Here is a 13,494-nt window from a genome sequence, read left to right on the forward strand (position 1 = left end):
CCACCACCCTTCCCTCCCTCCTTTACCATCTGTTCCTTTCTACCACCCTTCTTTCATATCTTCTATCAGTCCCCCCACCATCACTAGCAGTCTCTCTTCTCCCTTACCATGAGCAAATAGAACTTCTGAAAATTGTATTGCTGAGGCATTATTTCTAGTACGCCTTTTTTTCCAGATGGATAATGACATCAATTTTATAATTCTTACTGTCTGCTCTGATTTCATTCACAATTTGGTTTGTGTTTTGCACCTGAGGATTCCATGAGGCATTTAACCTTTTCCTGTCTCTTCTGTGATTCAAGTTGATTCCTTCAATAATGGAGTCTCAAGGCAGTAGCAGTTTTCTATTTTGGGCTCTTTTGACATTGTTTAAGGGATTTCTTGTACATTTAGTGCTGGTCTTCTTTGATGAGGTCACTTCAGAATCTATTTCCAAGGAAGAGAAACTTTTTCCCTTTCACCCCCTCCTTCCTTGTGTGAGCCGGAACCCGCGGTCCCCGCAAGCAAGTAATTTTATATCATTTTCATTCTATTCATTCATAGAAATTAAAGTCTAGATAATGCCAGTCACATAACAAAACATGATTTTACAAAAATAATTCCCTGCACAGTCAAGCCTGCAAGGATTACTAGATGTCTTTCAGCAGCTCCCCTCCCTCCCTCCCCCTTACCTTTGTGGCCAAGTCAAAATGATCTACCAACAATAAAATTTTAAAAACACAAAGCACGCTGTATGCAGAGAAAATGTTAATTATCATTTATATTCCGCGGGTTTTCAAAGAGGTCAAGGCAGATGACTTTATGCAATGTCACCTCAGTAACAACTATACAAAAATAGACAAATATTCCCCCTCCCTTTTTACTAAACTGCGATAGCGGTTTTTAGCGCAGGGAGCTGCGCTGAATGCCCCTGCTGCTCTCGACGCTCATAGGCTCCCTGCGCTAAAAACCGCTATTGCGTTTTAGTAAAAGGGGGCCATAGTGCAAAATATAGACAGCAGATATAAATTCTCAAAACGGACACATTTTGATCACTAAGTTGAAAATAAAATCATTTTTCCTACCTTTTTGTCTGGTGATTTCATGAGTCTCTGGTCCTTCTTCTTTCTTCTCCTGCCCCCCCCCCCTCTTTCTTTCTCTCTCCCCCTGGCTCCTCTCTTTCTTTCTGCCTTTCTTTCTCTCTCCCCTTGGTCCCCCTCTTTCTTTCTGCCTTTCTTTCTCTCTCCCCCTGACCCCTCTTTATTTCTGCCTTTCTTTCTCTCTCCCCCTAGCCCCCACAAAGCCATCGTGCCAATTTCTCCACTTCCACGATTCTTTCCCTACCCTCACCCCCAAGCCAGCAGCCGATTTCACCCTGCTCCTTCCTCGATGTCCTGATGTCCTGAACTTCATCGGGCAGCAGCAGCAGCATTCACAATTCACTGATGTTGCCCGCTTCAGGCCTTCCTCTCTGTCGAGTCCTGTCTTCATGAAAACAGGAAGCAGGCAGGACCCGGCAAAGAACAAGGCCTGAAGCCGGCAACAGCAGCGAATTGTGAATGCTGCTGCTGCCCGAAGAAGGTAATGGAGCACGAGGCAGACCGCTTCTCCCCCCTCCCAGCCGAACCCCCGCTGACCCTCCTATCTCCCCCCCTCAGTGAACCTTTCCGACTCTCCCAGCGAGAGCAACAAACCTCCTTCGCGGCTTTCTCCTCCCTCTGCCGCGTCACTGATGACGTCATCAGTGATGCGGCAGAGGGAGGAGAAAGTCGACGCTACTGGAGGGAGGTTTGCTGCTTTCGCTGGGAGGGTCGGAAAGGTTCACTTGGGGGGGGAGATAGGAGGGTCAGCGGGGGTTCGGCTGGGAGGGGGGAGAAGCGGTCTGCCTCAGTGCTCCAAGGCCTGGCACCATTACCTTTTTCACCCCTCCCGCCCCCCCCCCCCCCCTTGGTACGCTACTGCTCTCCAGCTCTCCTTAGTTTGCTGGTTTTCTTTTTCGGCGACCGGCACGCTTTCAAAGAGCCGCGCACGCGCGGCAGCTCAAAGTTCAATCTTCTGCTCTGCTGCAACTTCCTGTTTCCGGTTGGGTCAGAGCAGAAGATTGAATACTGAGCAGCCGCGCGTGCGCGGCTCTTTTGAAAGCGTTCCGGTCACCGAAAAAGAAAGCCGGCAAACTAAGGTGAGGTGGAGAGAGGAAGCTGGTTAAACGATCGAGCCGGCGTGCGGGTGGGCGGATGGGGGTGCGGGGACCACACGATCCTTTATGCCTCACTGCGGTGACAAGACCATTCACCGCTCCACGGGGCGGTGATGGCCTTGTCCCCGTCCCCGCAGAGGCTGCTAATTTTCATTCCCCGTTTTTGGCGGGTTACCCGCGGCTAAACGCAGTAGCCGCGGGTAAACCGCCACCGTGTCATTCTCTATGTCTTATTAAAGAAATGACAATTTTGCATGAGGTAAAACTCTTTATAGTTTATAAATCTTTCCTTTTGGCTAAGTCTTAATAATAATAATATTATAATTTATAGCTAAAGAGACATATGATCAAGAAACTGTTTTATTTTACTTTTGTGATTATGATAAACATACCGAGGGCCTCAAAATAGTACCTGGCGGGCCGCAAGTTTGAGACCACTGATCTATAGATATATTTATTTTATCCCAGGACAAGCAGGCAGCATATTCTTTACGCATGGGTGACGTCACCGACGGAGCCCCCGGTACGGACCTTTTTAACTAGAAAGTTCTAGTTGGCCGCACCGCGCGAGTGCCTTCCCGCCCGACGGAGGAGTGCGTGGTCCCCAGTTTCTTCGTTTCCGCAGAGCGAAGAAGACGCATGTTTTTTCAACGGCCGTTGAAACTACCTTTTTGCCTTCCCGCTCGCAAATTTTCTTGTTGTTTTACTTTTCTTACCTTCGGGTTACCTTTTATTTTCCTTTAAAAAAAAAAAAAAAAAATTTTTACTTTCTTTTTTCGAACTAGCCCCGGCGGGGCCTGTTGCCACTATACAGGCCTCCGGGTTTGATTTTGCGGAGGCCGTATTCCCATTCATGCCCCCGCAGCCAGGTTTTAAGAAGTGCCAGCAGTGTGCACGCCCGATCTCCCTCACTGACCCACACAATTGGTGCTTGCAATGTTTGGGTCCTGAGCATCGGGCGGACTCCTGCACCCGCTGTGCCACTCTTAAAAAGCGAACACTTAAGAATCGCCAGATTCAGCAGAACATCCTATTCGGCACCGGGTCTGCGATGGAATCCTCTGCGTCGACAGCGGTACCGCCAAAATCGACACCCACCACTTCGACGACGCCCGATCCGACATCGGCGCCGCTGGCGCCAGGTAAGCCGGCTAAGAAGCCTTCCTCTTCCCTCGAGCGCCCGCCAGCCACAGTGGCGGCACCGACCATACCGGCTTCACGCCGGCCACGGAAACGCTCCGCCCCGATCTCGGTGAGTGCCTCGTCATCGGCCTCCTCATCGCCGGGGCGTGGAGCGGCACCTATGGAACCGAAACAGAAGAAAGCGGTTCCGGTGCCACCCCTGGATGACCGCATCGCGGCCATCCTCCAAACACAATTACAGGAACAGCTGCAGCATCAACTCCAGCACCTGTTACCCACTATCCTGGCACCGCTCCTTTCGGTACCAGACCGGCCCGAGCCCCGCGCCGAACAACCGGTATCCACCCCATCGGTGCCACTTAATACGTCCATGCCGATTCTCTCGGCTGAACAACTCCGTGCCCATCCTGTAGTTCACTCACATACCACTACAGATCCGCCTCAGGACCGGGCGGGGCACCGTTCTTCCCGAGACCGGGACCGACACCGATCTTCCTCTCCCGGTACCGTTTCGGTGCGCTCGGGCAAGTCTCTATCTAAGACCCACCATACCGAGCCTTCCACCCCGGTTTCTCGGCACGGGCACCCGGAGGTCCGGGACCCGGACTTATGGGAAGAATCCCCCCCCGGTACCGAGGAGGATGTCTCCTCATCGGACGAGGAACCCTCAGCGCCCGATACCACTTCCAAACCTGAGCAATCCTCGTTCTCCAAGTTCCTCAGGGAGATGTCAGCGGCTTTGTCTCTCCCTCTAGAGTCAGACTCCAAAAAATCCCAAGCCTTTCTGGAGGCCCTGGATTTTGAACAACCACCTAAGGAGTTCCTCAAGTTACCCATGCATGACATACTACGGGAAACCTTTTATAAAAACTGGGAGAACCCTCTTACGGTCCCCGGGGCCCCCCGCAAGTTAGATAACCTTTACCGAGTTATCCCGATCCCGGGGTTTGATAAACCTCAATTGCCCCATGAGTCTCTCCTTGTTGAGTCCACCTTGAATAAAACTCAGGGCTCCAGTGTTTATGCCTCCACCCCTCCTGGCAGAGAGAGCAAAACTATGGACAAGTTTGGCAAGAGGATCTACCAGAATGCCATGCTGGCCAACAGGGCGAACAATTACACGTTCCACTTTTCATTTTACATGAAACACCTGGTCCAACAGCTGTCTGCCCTTCAAAAATATCTTCCAGAGAGGAAGATTCCACTTTTCCAGCAACAAATTTCCAGTCTCCTTCAACTGAGGAAATTTATGGTCCGCTCTATCTACGATTCCTTTGAGCTGACCTCTCGTGCCTCTGCCATTGCTGTCACCATGCGCCGCCTGGCTTGGCTAAGAGTATCGGATTTGGACATCAACCACCAAGACTGTCTAGCCAACGCTCCATGTCTTGGGGATGAACTTTTTGGGGAGTCCCTGGATTCCACCACCCAGAAACTCTCGGCCCATGAGACCAGATGGGACACCCTGGTTAAACCCAAGAAAAAGGCTCCACCTGCTCGACCTTACAGGCCACAGTCCTCATATCAACGCAGGTTCTCAGCCAGACCGCTCAATCCGCCTTCGCAACAACCTAGGCGGCCCCGCCAGCAACAACACCACACCCAGGCTCATTCTCAGTCCAACCAACCTGCCAAGCCTCTTCCACCTTCCAAACCCTCTCAGCCCTTTTGACTCTTCTCTCCAGGGCATAGCCAGTCTCCCACCTTCATTGCCTCTTCCTCAACCAATCGGAGGCCGTCTCCACATCTTCCTCAGCCGTTGGGAGGTCATCACATCGGACCAGTGGGTCCTCAACATCATCCGCCACGGCTACTCTCTCAACTTCCAGACTCTTCCGCCAGACAATCCTCCCGTAGAGTCTGCTTCTCACTCCTCCCAAACCCCCCTCCTCCTGAGGGAGGTCCAATTCCTCCTTCTTCTCAATGCCATCGAAGAGGTGCCTCCGGACCAAAGGGGTCAGGGATTCTACTCCCGCTACTTCCTGGTTCCCAAGAAGACAGGAGACCTCCGTCCCATTCTCGATCTCAGGGACCTCAACAAGTGTCTAGTCAAGGAGAAGTTCAGAATGCTCTCCCTTGCCATGCTTTACCCTCTTCTCTCTCAGCACGACTGGCTATGTTCCCTGGACCTCAAAGAGGCCTACACTCACATCCCAATCAATCCGACTTCACGTCGCTACCTACGATTTCAGGTACAGCACCGTCACTATCAGTACAAAGTGCTACCTTTTGGCCTCGCTTCATCGCCCAGGGTGTTCACCAAGTGCCTTATTGTGGTGGCGGCCTTCCTCAGGTCTCACAACCTCCAGGTGTTCCCCTACTTGGACGATTGGTTGGTGAAAGCACCTACGTCTCCACTTGTGCTACAAGCCACTCATCACACCATCTCTCTCCTCCATCTCCTGGGGTTCGAGATCAACTACCCCAAGTCGCATCTACTTCCCACACAGCGACTTCAGTTCATTGGAGCAGTTCTCGACACCACACTAATGAGAGCGTTTCTCCCCTCCGACCGTCAACAGACCCTGCTCCACCTCTGCCGTCAGGTGCTCCTTCATCACTCCATTCCTGCCCGAAAGATGATGGTCCTCCTGGGCCACATGGCCTCGATGGTCCATGTGCTTCCTCTGGCGCGACTCCACCTCAGGACACTTCAATGGACTCTTGCCAACCAATGGCCACAGACCACGGATCCTCTTTCTCATCCCATCTCTGTGACATCGTCTCTTCAGCAATCTCTGCAATGGTGGTTGAACTCCTCAAATTTTTCCAGGGGTCTACTTTTTCATCTACCCCCTCACTCCATGATCATCACCACGGATGCCTCCCCCTATGCGTGGGGAGCTCACCTGGGAGATCTACGCACCCAGGGACTCTGGACCCCGCAGGAGCGTCAACATCACATCAATTTCCTAGAACTCAGAGCCATGTTCTATGCTCTCAAGGCCTTCCAGCACCTTCTCTGCCCTCAGGTTCTTCTCCTGTGCACAGACAATCAAGTCGCCATGTACTACATAAACAAGCAAGGCGGCACCGGATCTCGCCTCCTTTGTCAGGAGGCTCTCAGCATCTGGACTTGGGCCACGGCCCGCAATCTCTTCCTCAAGGCTGTCTATATCCAGGGCGAACAGAACTCCCTGGCCGACAATCTCAGCCGCATCCTTCAACCTCACAAGTGGACTCTGGACCCTTCCACACTCCACTCCATCTTTGCTCGCTGGGGCACTCCGCAAGTGGACCTCTTTGCAGCACCTTACAACCATCAGCTGCCCCAGTTCTGTTCCAGACTCTTCTCTCCTCATCGTCTGACCCCAGATGCATTCCTGCTCGACTGGAGGGATCGGTTCCTCTATGCCTCTCCTCCACTTCCTCTGATGTTGCGGACGTTATCCAAACTCCGCAGGGACAGGGCCACCATTATTCTCATCGCTCCTCGGTGGCCTCGCCAACACTGGTTCTCCCTCCTGCTTCAGCTCAGCTCCAGGGAGCCCATTCCTCTTCCTGTGTTTCCTACTCTACTTACGCAACAACGTCAGTCTCTACTGCATCCCAATCTGTCTTCGCTCCACCTGACAGCTTGGTTTCTCTCAGGCTGACCTCTCCAGAGAATCTGTCTCAGCCTGTCCGTCTCATTTTGGACGCCTCCAGGAAACCGGCCACCCTCCAATGTTACCATCAGAAGTGGACCAGGTTCTCCTCTTGGTGTCTACGGCGTCATCACGATCCCACCTCTTTAGCGGTGGAAACTGTATTGGACTATTTGCTCTCTCTATCCAATGCTGGCCTCAAATCTACCTCAATCAGAGTCCACCTCAGTGCCATCACTGCGTTTCATGAGCCTATCCTCGGAAAACCTCTCACGGCTCATCCACTGGTTTCCCGGTTCATGAGAGGCCTCTTCAATGTCAAACCGCCTCTGAAGCCTCCTCCTGTCGTCTGGGACCTGAATGTGGTTTTATCAGCCCTCATGAAACCCCCCTTTGAGCCTCTTGCCACAACTTCGCTCAAACTTCTCACATGGAAGGTGCTTTTCCTCATTGCCATCACCTCTGCCAGGAGGGTTAGTGAGATGCATGCACTGGTCGCCGATCCACCGTTCACTGTTTTTCACCATGACAAGGTGGTTCTGCGTACCCACCCTAAGTTCCTTCCCAAAGTGGTCTCGGCTTTTCACCTCAACCAGTCCATTGTGTTGCCTGTCTTTTTCCCGAAACCTCATTCTCATCCTGGGGAACAGGCGTTGCACACTCTGGATTGCAAGCGTGCCCTTGCCTACTATCTTGATCGTACAAGGGCTCACCGCTTGTCCCCTCAGCTCTTCCTGACCTTCGATCCTAACCGTCTAGTTCGCCCTGTCTCTAAACGGACGCTGTCCAACTGGCTTGCGGCCTGCATCGCGTTCTGTTATGCTCGGGCCGGTCTGTCACTGGAAGGAGCTGTCACGGCCCACAGGGTTAGAGCTATGGCTGCTTCTGTTGCTTTCCTCCGTTCCACACCCATTGAGGAAATCTGCAAGGCTGCCACCTGGTCCTCAGTTCACACGTTCACTACTCACTACTGCCTGGATGCATTCTCCAGACGGGATGGGCACTTCGGCCAATCTGTACTACAGAATTTATTTTCCTAATGGCCAACCATCCCTCCTCCCTCTCTGTTAGCTTGGAGGTCACCCATGCGTAAAGAATATGCTGCCTGCTTGTCCTGGGATAAAGCACAGTTACTTACCGTAACAGGTGTTATCCAGGGACAGCAGGCAGATATTCTTACGTCCCACCCTCCTCCCCGGGTTGGCTTCTTAGCTGGCTTATCTTAACTGGGGACCACGCACTCCTCCGTCGGGCGGGAAGGCACTCGCGCACGCGCGGTGCGGCCAACTAGAACTTTCTAGTTAAAAAGGTCCGTACCGGGGGCTCCGTCGGTGACGTCACCCATGCGTAAAGAATATCTGCCTGCTGTCCCTGGATAACACCTGTTACGGTAAGTAACTGTGCTATTTGGTTTTTAGTAAAGGGTTTATTTGTAGTAAATGTGCTCACATAATTTGGAACCCTTATTCTTTAGTACGTGGTCTCTCATTGCTTTTGTTGTTTGTTATACCTTATACAGCCTCCAACTTCTGAATTCCATAGCCTTAAAATATAGCAATCTTAGATGCCTTTTTTTTCTTGTAGCTATTTGGTTAGGTGAATTTCAGAATTGCAGGCCTTATTCTATAGAGAACTTGTTTGGTTTCCAGGAAGAAAAAGGTTGTGCTTGGACCTTTACTTCCTTCCCAAAGTGGTGTAGTATTTCCATCTGAATCAGATTCCTAAGATCCTACAAAACAGAGAGGGTAGTGCAATTGTTTTGCACAAATTGGATGCAGGACACATATTAAAGTACTGTACTTGAAGACTATGGAGGAGATAAGGAAATTGGATAAGCTCTATTTTTAGTGGAGCCTATAAAGGGGAAGCAACAATCAGTCAATAAATTAAGAGGCTATTGCTTCTGCATATATTTTTCATGGACCTCCAGTTCCAGAGGTTTTGAAAGGTTGTTGGGTTTGTTTGTTTTTTAACAAGGGGTCAATTTACTCCTGAATAATAACTTTATTTTTGTATACCGCCATACCCAGGGAGTTCTAGGCAGTTCACATCAATTAATCAAAATTACAAGCGGTTCACATCAAAGTTTCAAGGGGTTCACATCAATTAATCAAAGTTACAAGCAGTTCACACCAATTGATCAAAGTTGCAAGCAACAAAGAGGTTAGGAGGAGTAGGAAAGAGTAGGTCATCTCATGGAATTTGCAAAAGGCAAACCTGGAAATCTATGCACTCTTTTGCCCATCACTATAACATTTGGATGTTCAAGCTTGAAATGTGACCCTTGAGGCCAGAATGTTGGCAGCAGAGACATTGTCTCATCACAGAAGTAGAAACAGATAGCTATAATCTCTAAGCTATTGTGATGAGACAATAAAATCTCCGCTGCATAGATTTGAGTCTCTGAACTGGTCTAGTGGGATAAGAAATGGTAAATTTTTACCTGCTAAGTTTCTTTCCTTGAGTCCCTAGTGACCAGTCCAGAACCTACCTCTAGTCCAGGGGTGTCTAACCGTTTGGCTTCCCTGGGCCGCATTGGCCAAAAAAATGTTTCTGGGGCCGCACAAACACGCAAATGCTGCAGCAAGACAGTAAACACCCAGGGGCAGCAGAGGAAAACACTGCATCGACCTTGACCAGGGCAGCACAAAATACTTCATGGGGCCACATGCGGCCCTTGGGCCGCAGGTTGCACACCCCTGCTTTAGTCCTTAGCATCAGTTTGTTTTCTATTTCCTGAAGCATAAAGACTTTGATTTTGGTTGATTCATTATTCCTGTTGGATCTTTAGCTTTGGAGGGTTTTATCCTTGGTCAGTGTCTGGCAGAGTGGTTTATTAGTTCCTAGGGGAGTATTTTCTTTCCTTTTTAATTGCCTTTGTACCTTTCTTCTTTATCATAAATTCAATTGGCCTGGGGGTTATAGCACATGTGATAGCACATCTCAATGTTCAGTCTCCATCTAATGGCTGGAAAGACAAACCCAAGCTTCTGGTCTGGAGGGGTTCAAGAAATATATATAAAAAGGGTAAATTAGTTCTTACCTGCTAATTTTGAGATTATATCCCTACACTTCATAGGGAAGACTGTTTCTCCTAATGGAGTGCAGACTCCTTGCATCGGGCGAGGACGAGGTATCATGCGTCTGTTGGAGAGTATTGCTGCATCAAGGGCTTCCAGTGGCTGAGAAATCCTTTGGACCCATCCTAGTTCCAGTGAATGCATCTTCTCCACTCTTCCTGTCCAAAACAAGCTGATGTTGCTATTATTGATGTTAGGTTGGTAGGCGGTCCAAGACATGCTCTGCATGGACCTTATCTTATTTGAGTTATGGCACTGTCTTCTCCAGACATCCAAATTGTTTTTTTGCTGTGCACTTGATTTATAAAGGGTTAACTACTAAAACAAAATCTAACATTGAAAGATGAGACTCAGGGGCATAATATGCTAAAACACAGTAATAAATAGGTTGTGTGGGGGGGTGTTTTCCTTATGTTTAGGATTCTCACTTGCATATCTGAGATTATAGCTATATGTTTCAACTGCTGTGGTTCCTTTTTTTCTTAACCATAAAGTATTCTACAGAACTAAATTAGTTAAAACTTCAGCATGCCTCCGCATGAAGATATGATCAGAATAGGGGGCTATGGGTAACTTTGGACAAAGTTACTCTACTTAAGTTTGGTTATTCTGCTGTTGTTCAATAGTTAATATTCTTGTTGTAAGTTGGCCTTCAATATGTTTGCTTCAATCCCCCTTAGTTAAAGCACAGTAAAAACATGGTCACCTAGAATTATAGAACTACAAAGTGACTGATTACATTTCTGAATAAAGTTCAGCTTAGTGCAGATCCTAAAAGTTGTGTTTCTATGTTCTCCTATTCAAGGTAAGAGTTGCCCTCCTATTCATTTTCAAACAAGTTCAGAAGAAACTTTCCAAGAACTAGTTGGTTTTATTTATTTTAAGATTTTCAGTCATAATTTGGTGGTCTGACCATTTAGAAACTGGCCATTTTTCTTTTTCTATACAAGCCTCTGGCAACAATGTGCAGGATACATTAGTGCTACATGTTCATGGGAATTAATTAACAAGCCAATACCTTATGTAAGTTACATACAGCCTTATTTTCTTTCTATTAAGACTTCAACTCTTATTTAAGCACAACCCTCCCCCTTCCCTTTTTATGAAGCTGCATTAGCTTTTTAAAAAAAATTTATTGCCAGCCACAGTAGTAAAAGCTCCAACACTCATAAAATTCATATGAACATCAGAACATTTACCACTTTGGCCGGAGATAAAGCACACTAATGCAGTTTCATAAAAGAGGAGGGGGGAGAATCCTGTTTTCTAGGAGAACTGCTGGGTAGAGACTAACACCCACATCAAGCTCCATGTTAGATTTTCAAAAGTGTGTTGAAGGTTGAACCTAATAATGGTAGTTAAATTTTTTTAAATATACTTAAATGTAGCAAGGCTTGTTTTTATAAATGACAAATGTCTGGCCTAACAGACCAAAATTAAAAGAAATTGATGAAGAAATGGGATCTCTTAAAGGAACTATTTGTTCAATAAGTGTGTTCTGCACCAAACCAGAGAACTGCTGTTTTAAAAGTTGATAAACTTTGAGTAGAACACAGAGTTTTAAAGTACAAACTGATCATAAAATAATCTGTGCACATACTTTTGTATGCAGGCATAATATCTGTGCTTTTACTTTAGCTTCCATTGCTGCTGGATTTTTTTTTTTTTCTACCATTTTATAAAGGCTATATGCCTTTTAAAATGGGAGCCTTCCTCCCTTGTTAAACTCCCCCTTTTTTTTCCCCCCTTCTCTATCGAGATTGCTCCCCAGAGAGTAAATTCCACATACAGATATATACAACAAGCACAAAAAGTAGGGTATTATCCATCCAAAAGGCCACCACTCTGTATTGAGAACAAATCTTTATTCCAGAGGTAGTCACATAAGGGAGACTCAACACTTTGTGTTTCAACCTGCATCAGGATTCAGTGTCAACCTCATCAAAAACTCACATCATAAACTCACAACAAAGAGCTCTATAACAAATCAGCTTTCCAGCTTATGGAAGTGAATTTTCTTTAAAAAAAAATCGTCGATGTATTGCTTCTCGTTTCAGAAATTTCATACGCCTTTTGATTACCCCACTTTTTGTGTTTGTTTGGGTAGAGTAATTCTGTAAGGTAGGGTTGGGCAACCTCTTTGCTCAAGGCAGTACAGGCAAGTAGATCTTGTGCATGTTCATTGGGGAAATCGGAAAACCTGATGGGTTGAGGCCTTGGACTGAGGTTGCCCACCTCTGCTATGAGGAGCTGTCTAGTTTTAAGCAACAAGAACATGCACAAAGTACAGACTAGTGGAAAAGTATATGCCATGCTTTGATGTGTACTTTTGCCAATGCATATGTGCGTGAACAGAATTTAAGCAGAGTGTAAATTGTAAAATACTATAGTTTACACTGATTCAGTATACATCTAGGTTTAGGCTGTTGTAGGACTGCTATTACATACAGTCACTGCCACATACGCTAGTATTGTGTAAGAAAAGTAGGTGCCTACTTTTCTTTGGAGAATAAGCTTAAAATGGGTACCAGCTTACAGAATTAGCCTCAAACTAAAGGTAAAAGTAATGAGTTGGGCCTTAGTGTGTATGATCATCTGATGATAAAGATGTATGAAGAATCTTGTAATGTGAAAATTTAATTGCTAGCTCTTACTGCCACTTGCAAGTTGTTTAGGTCTGAGTTGTAACTTTTTTTGTATGTTCTACAGTTGGATGGTTGCAAATGCTTTTGTTCAGGGTTTTAATTGTGCTTCTTCCCCACCCCAGTACCCATTTATTTTATTTAAACATTGCATTGATTTTGAAAGATTTTGCAAATAAAAAAGTTTGGAGTTCTGTATATCTTTTGGTTTGATTCCTGTTCTTCATGAATTATTTGAAGTTTTCAAGACAAATAATTTTATCTAAATCAATGGCAAAGTTTTGTGGGAAAGCTAACCATCTGCAATATAAGTATAAAACATAACAGGTCTTAATATAAGCAACATCACAGTTTTAGAACATTGAGAAATAGATAAAAATATTTATTTCAAAGATTTAATAATTGGAAAGTAAGTAACATGAGCACCAAAATAATTCCTTAGAAAAGAGGCCCACATTGGCATATTTTTAAAGAAATTTTTAATTCTTCATACTGAGCTTACTTCACTACCCCCTCCCCCAAACACACACTTTATCAAACAACACTGCTGAGCAGCATTCATTAAATGCTGAGGCACACATAGGAGTAGAATAGATGGCTCGGCATTTAGCTCTCACTGCTTGGCAGTGCGGCTTGATAAAAGGGGGGTAAAAGAGGAGGGCTAACTTTAAAAGAGGTAAAATCACAAAATAAATTGATAGTCCTAATTCATCTATCTAAATCCCCCCACCCCCATCTATAAGCCAGCCTCAAAAGATTGAAACTAGTGAGAATTCATCATGGAATGTTATGTGCAAGATAAATGTATTTTCCCGTTCAATAGGAATGGTATGCTGAACCTTAGGGTACTCTGTTCATTCTCATGA

At 46.7% G+C, this 13,494-nt stretch overlaps 1 protein-coding gene across 1 annotated transcript in view; it reads left to right on the forward strand.

Moving 5' to 3' along the window:
• The window catches only part of MAEL (maelstrom spermatogenic transposon silencer), a 112,109-nt gene extending 99,283 nt beyond the window's left edge, over positions 1–12,826 (forward strand). The window contains exon 12 of the mRNA XM_033943345.1: positions 9,986–12,826. Coding sequence (XP_033799236.1) covers positions 9,986–10,092 — 107 coding nt within the window. The 3' untranslated portion in view covers positions 10,093–12,826. The remainder of the gene's footprint in view (positions 1–9,985) is intronic.
• The last annotated feature ends 668 nt before the right edge of the window (positions 12,827–13,494 follow it).

The sequence above is a fragment of the Geotrypetes seraphini genome, chromosome 4 (assembly GCF_902459505.1).
Source record: "Geotrypetes seraphini chromosome 4, aGeoSer1.1, whole genome shotgun sequence".
Lineage (NCBI taxonomy): Eukaryota > Metazoa > Chordata > Amphibia > Gymnophiona > Dermophiidae > Geotrypetes > Geotrypetes seraphini.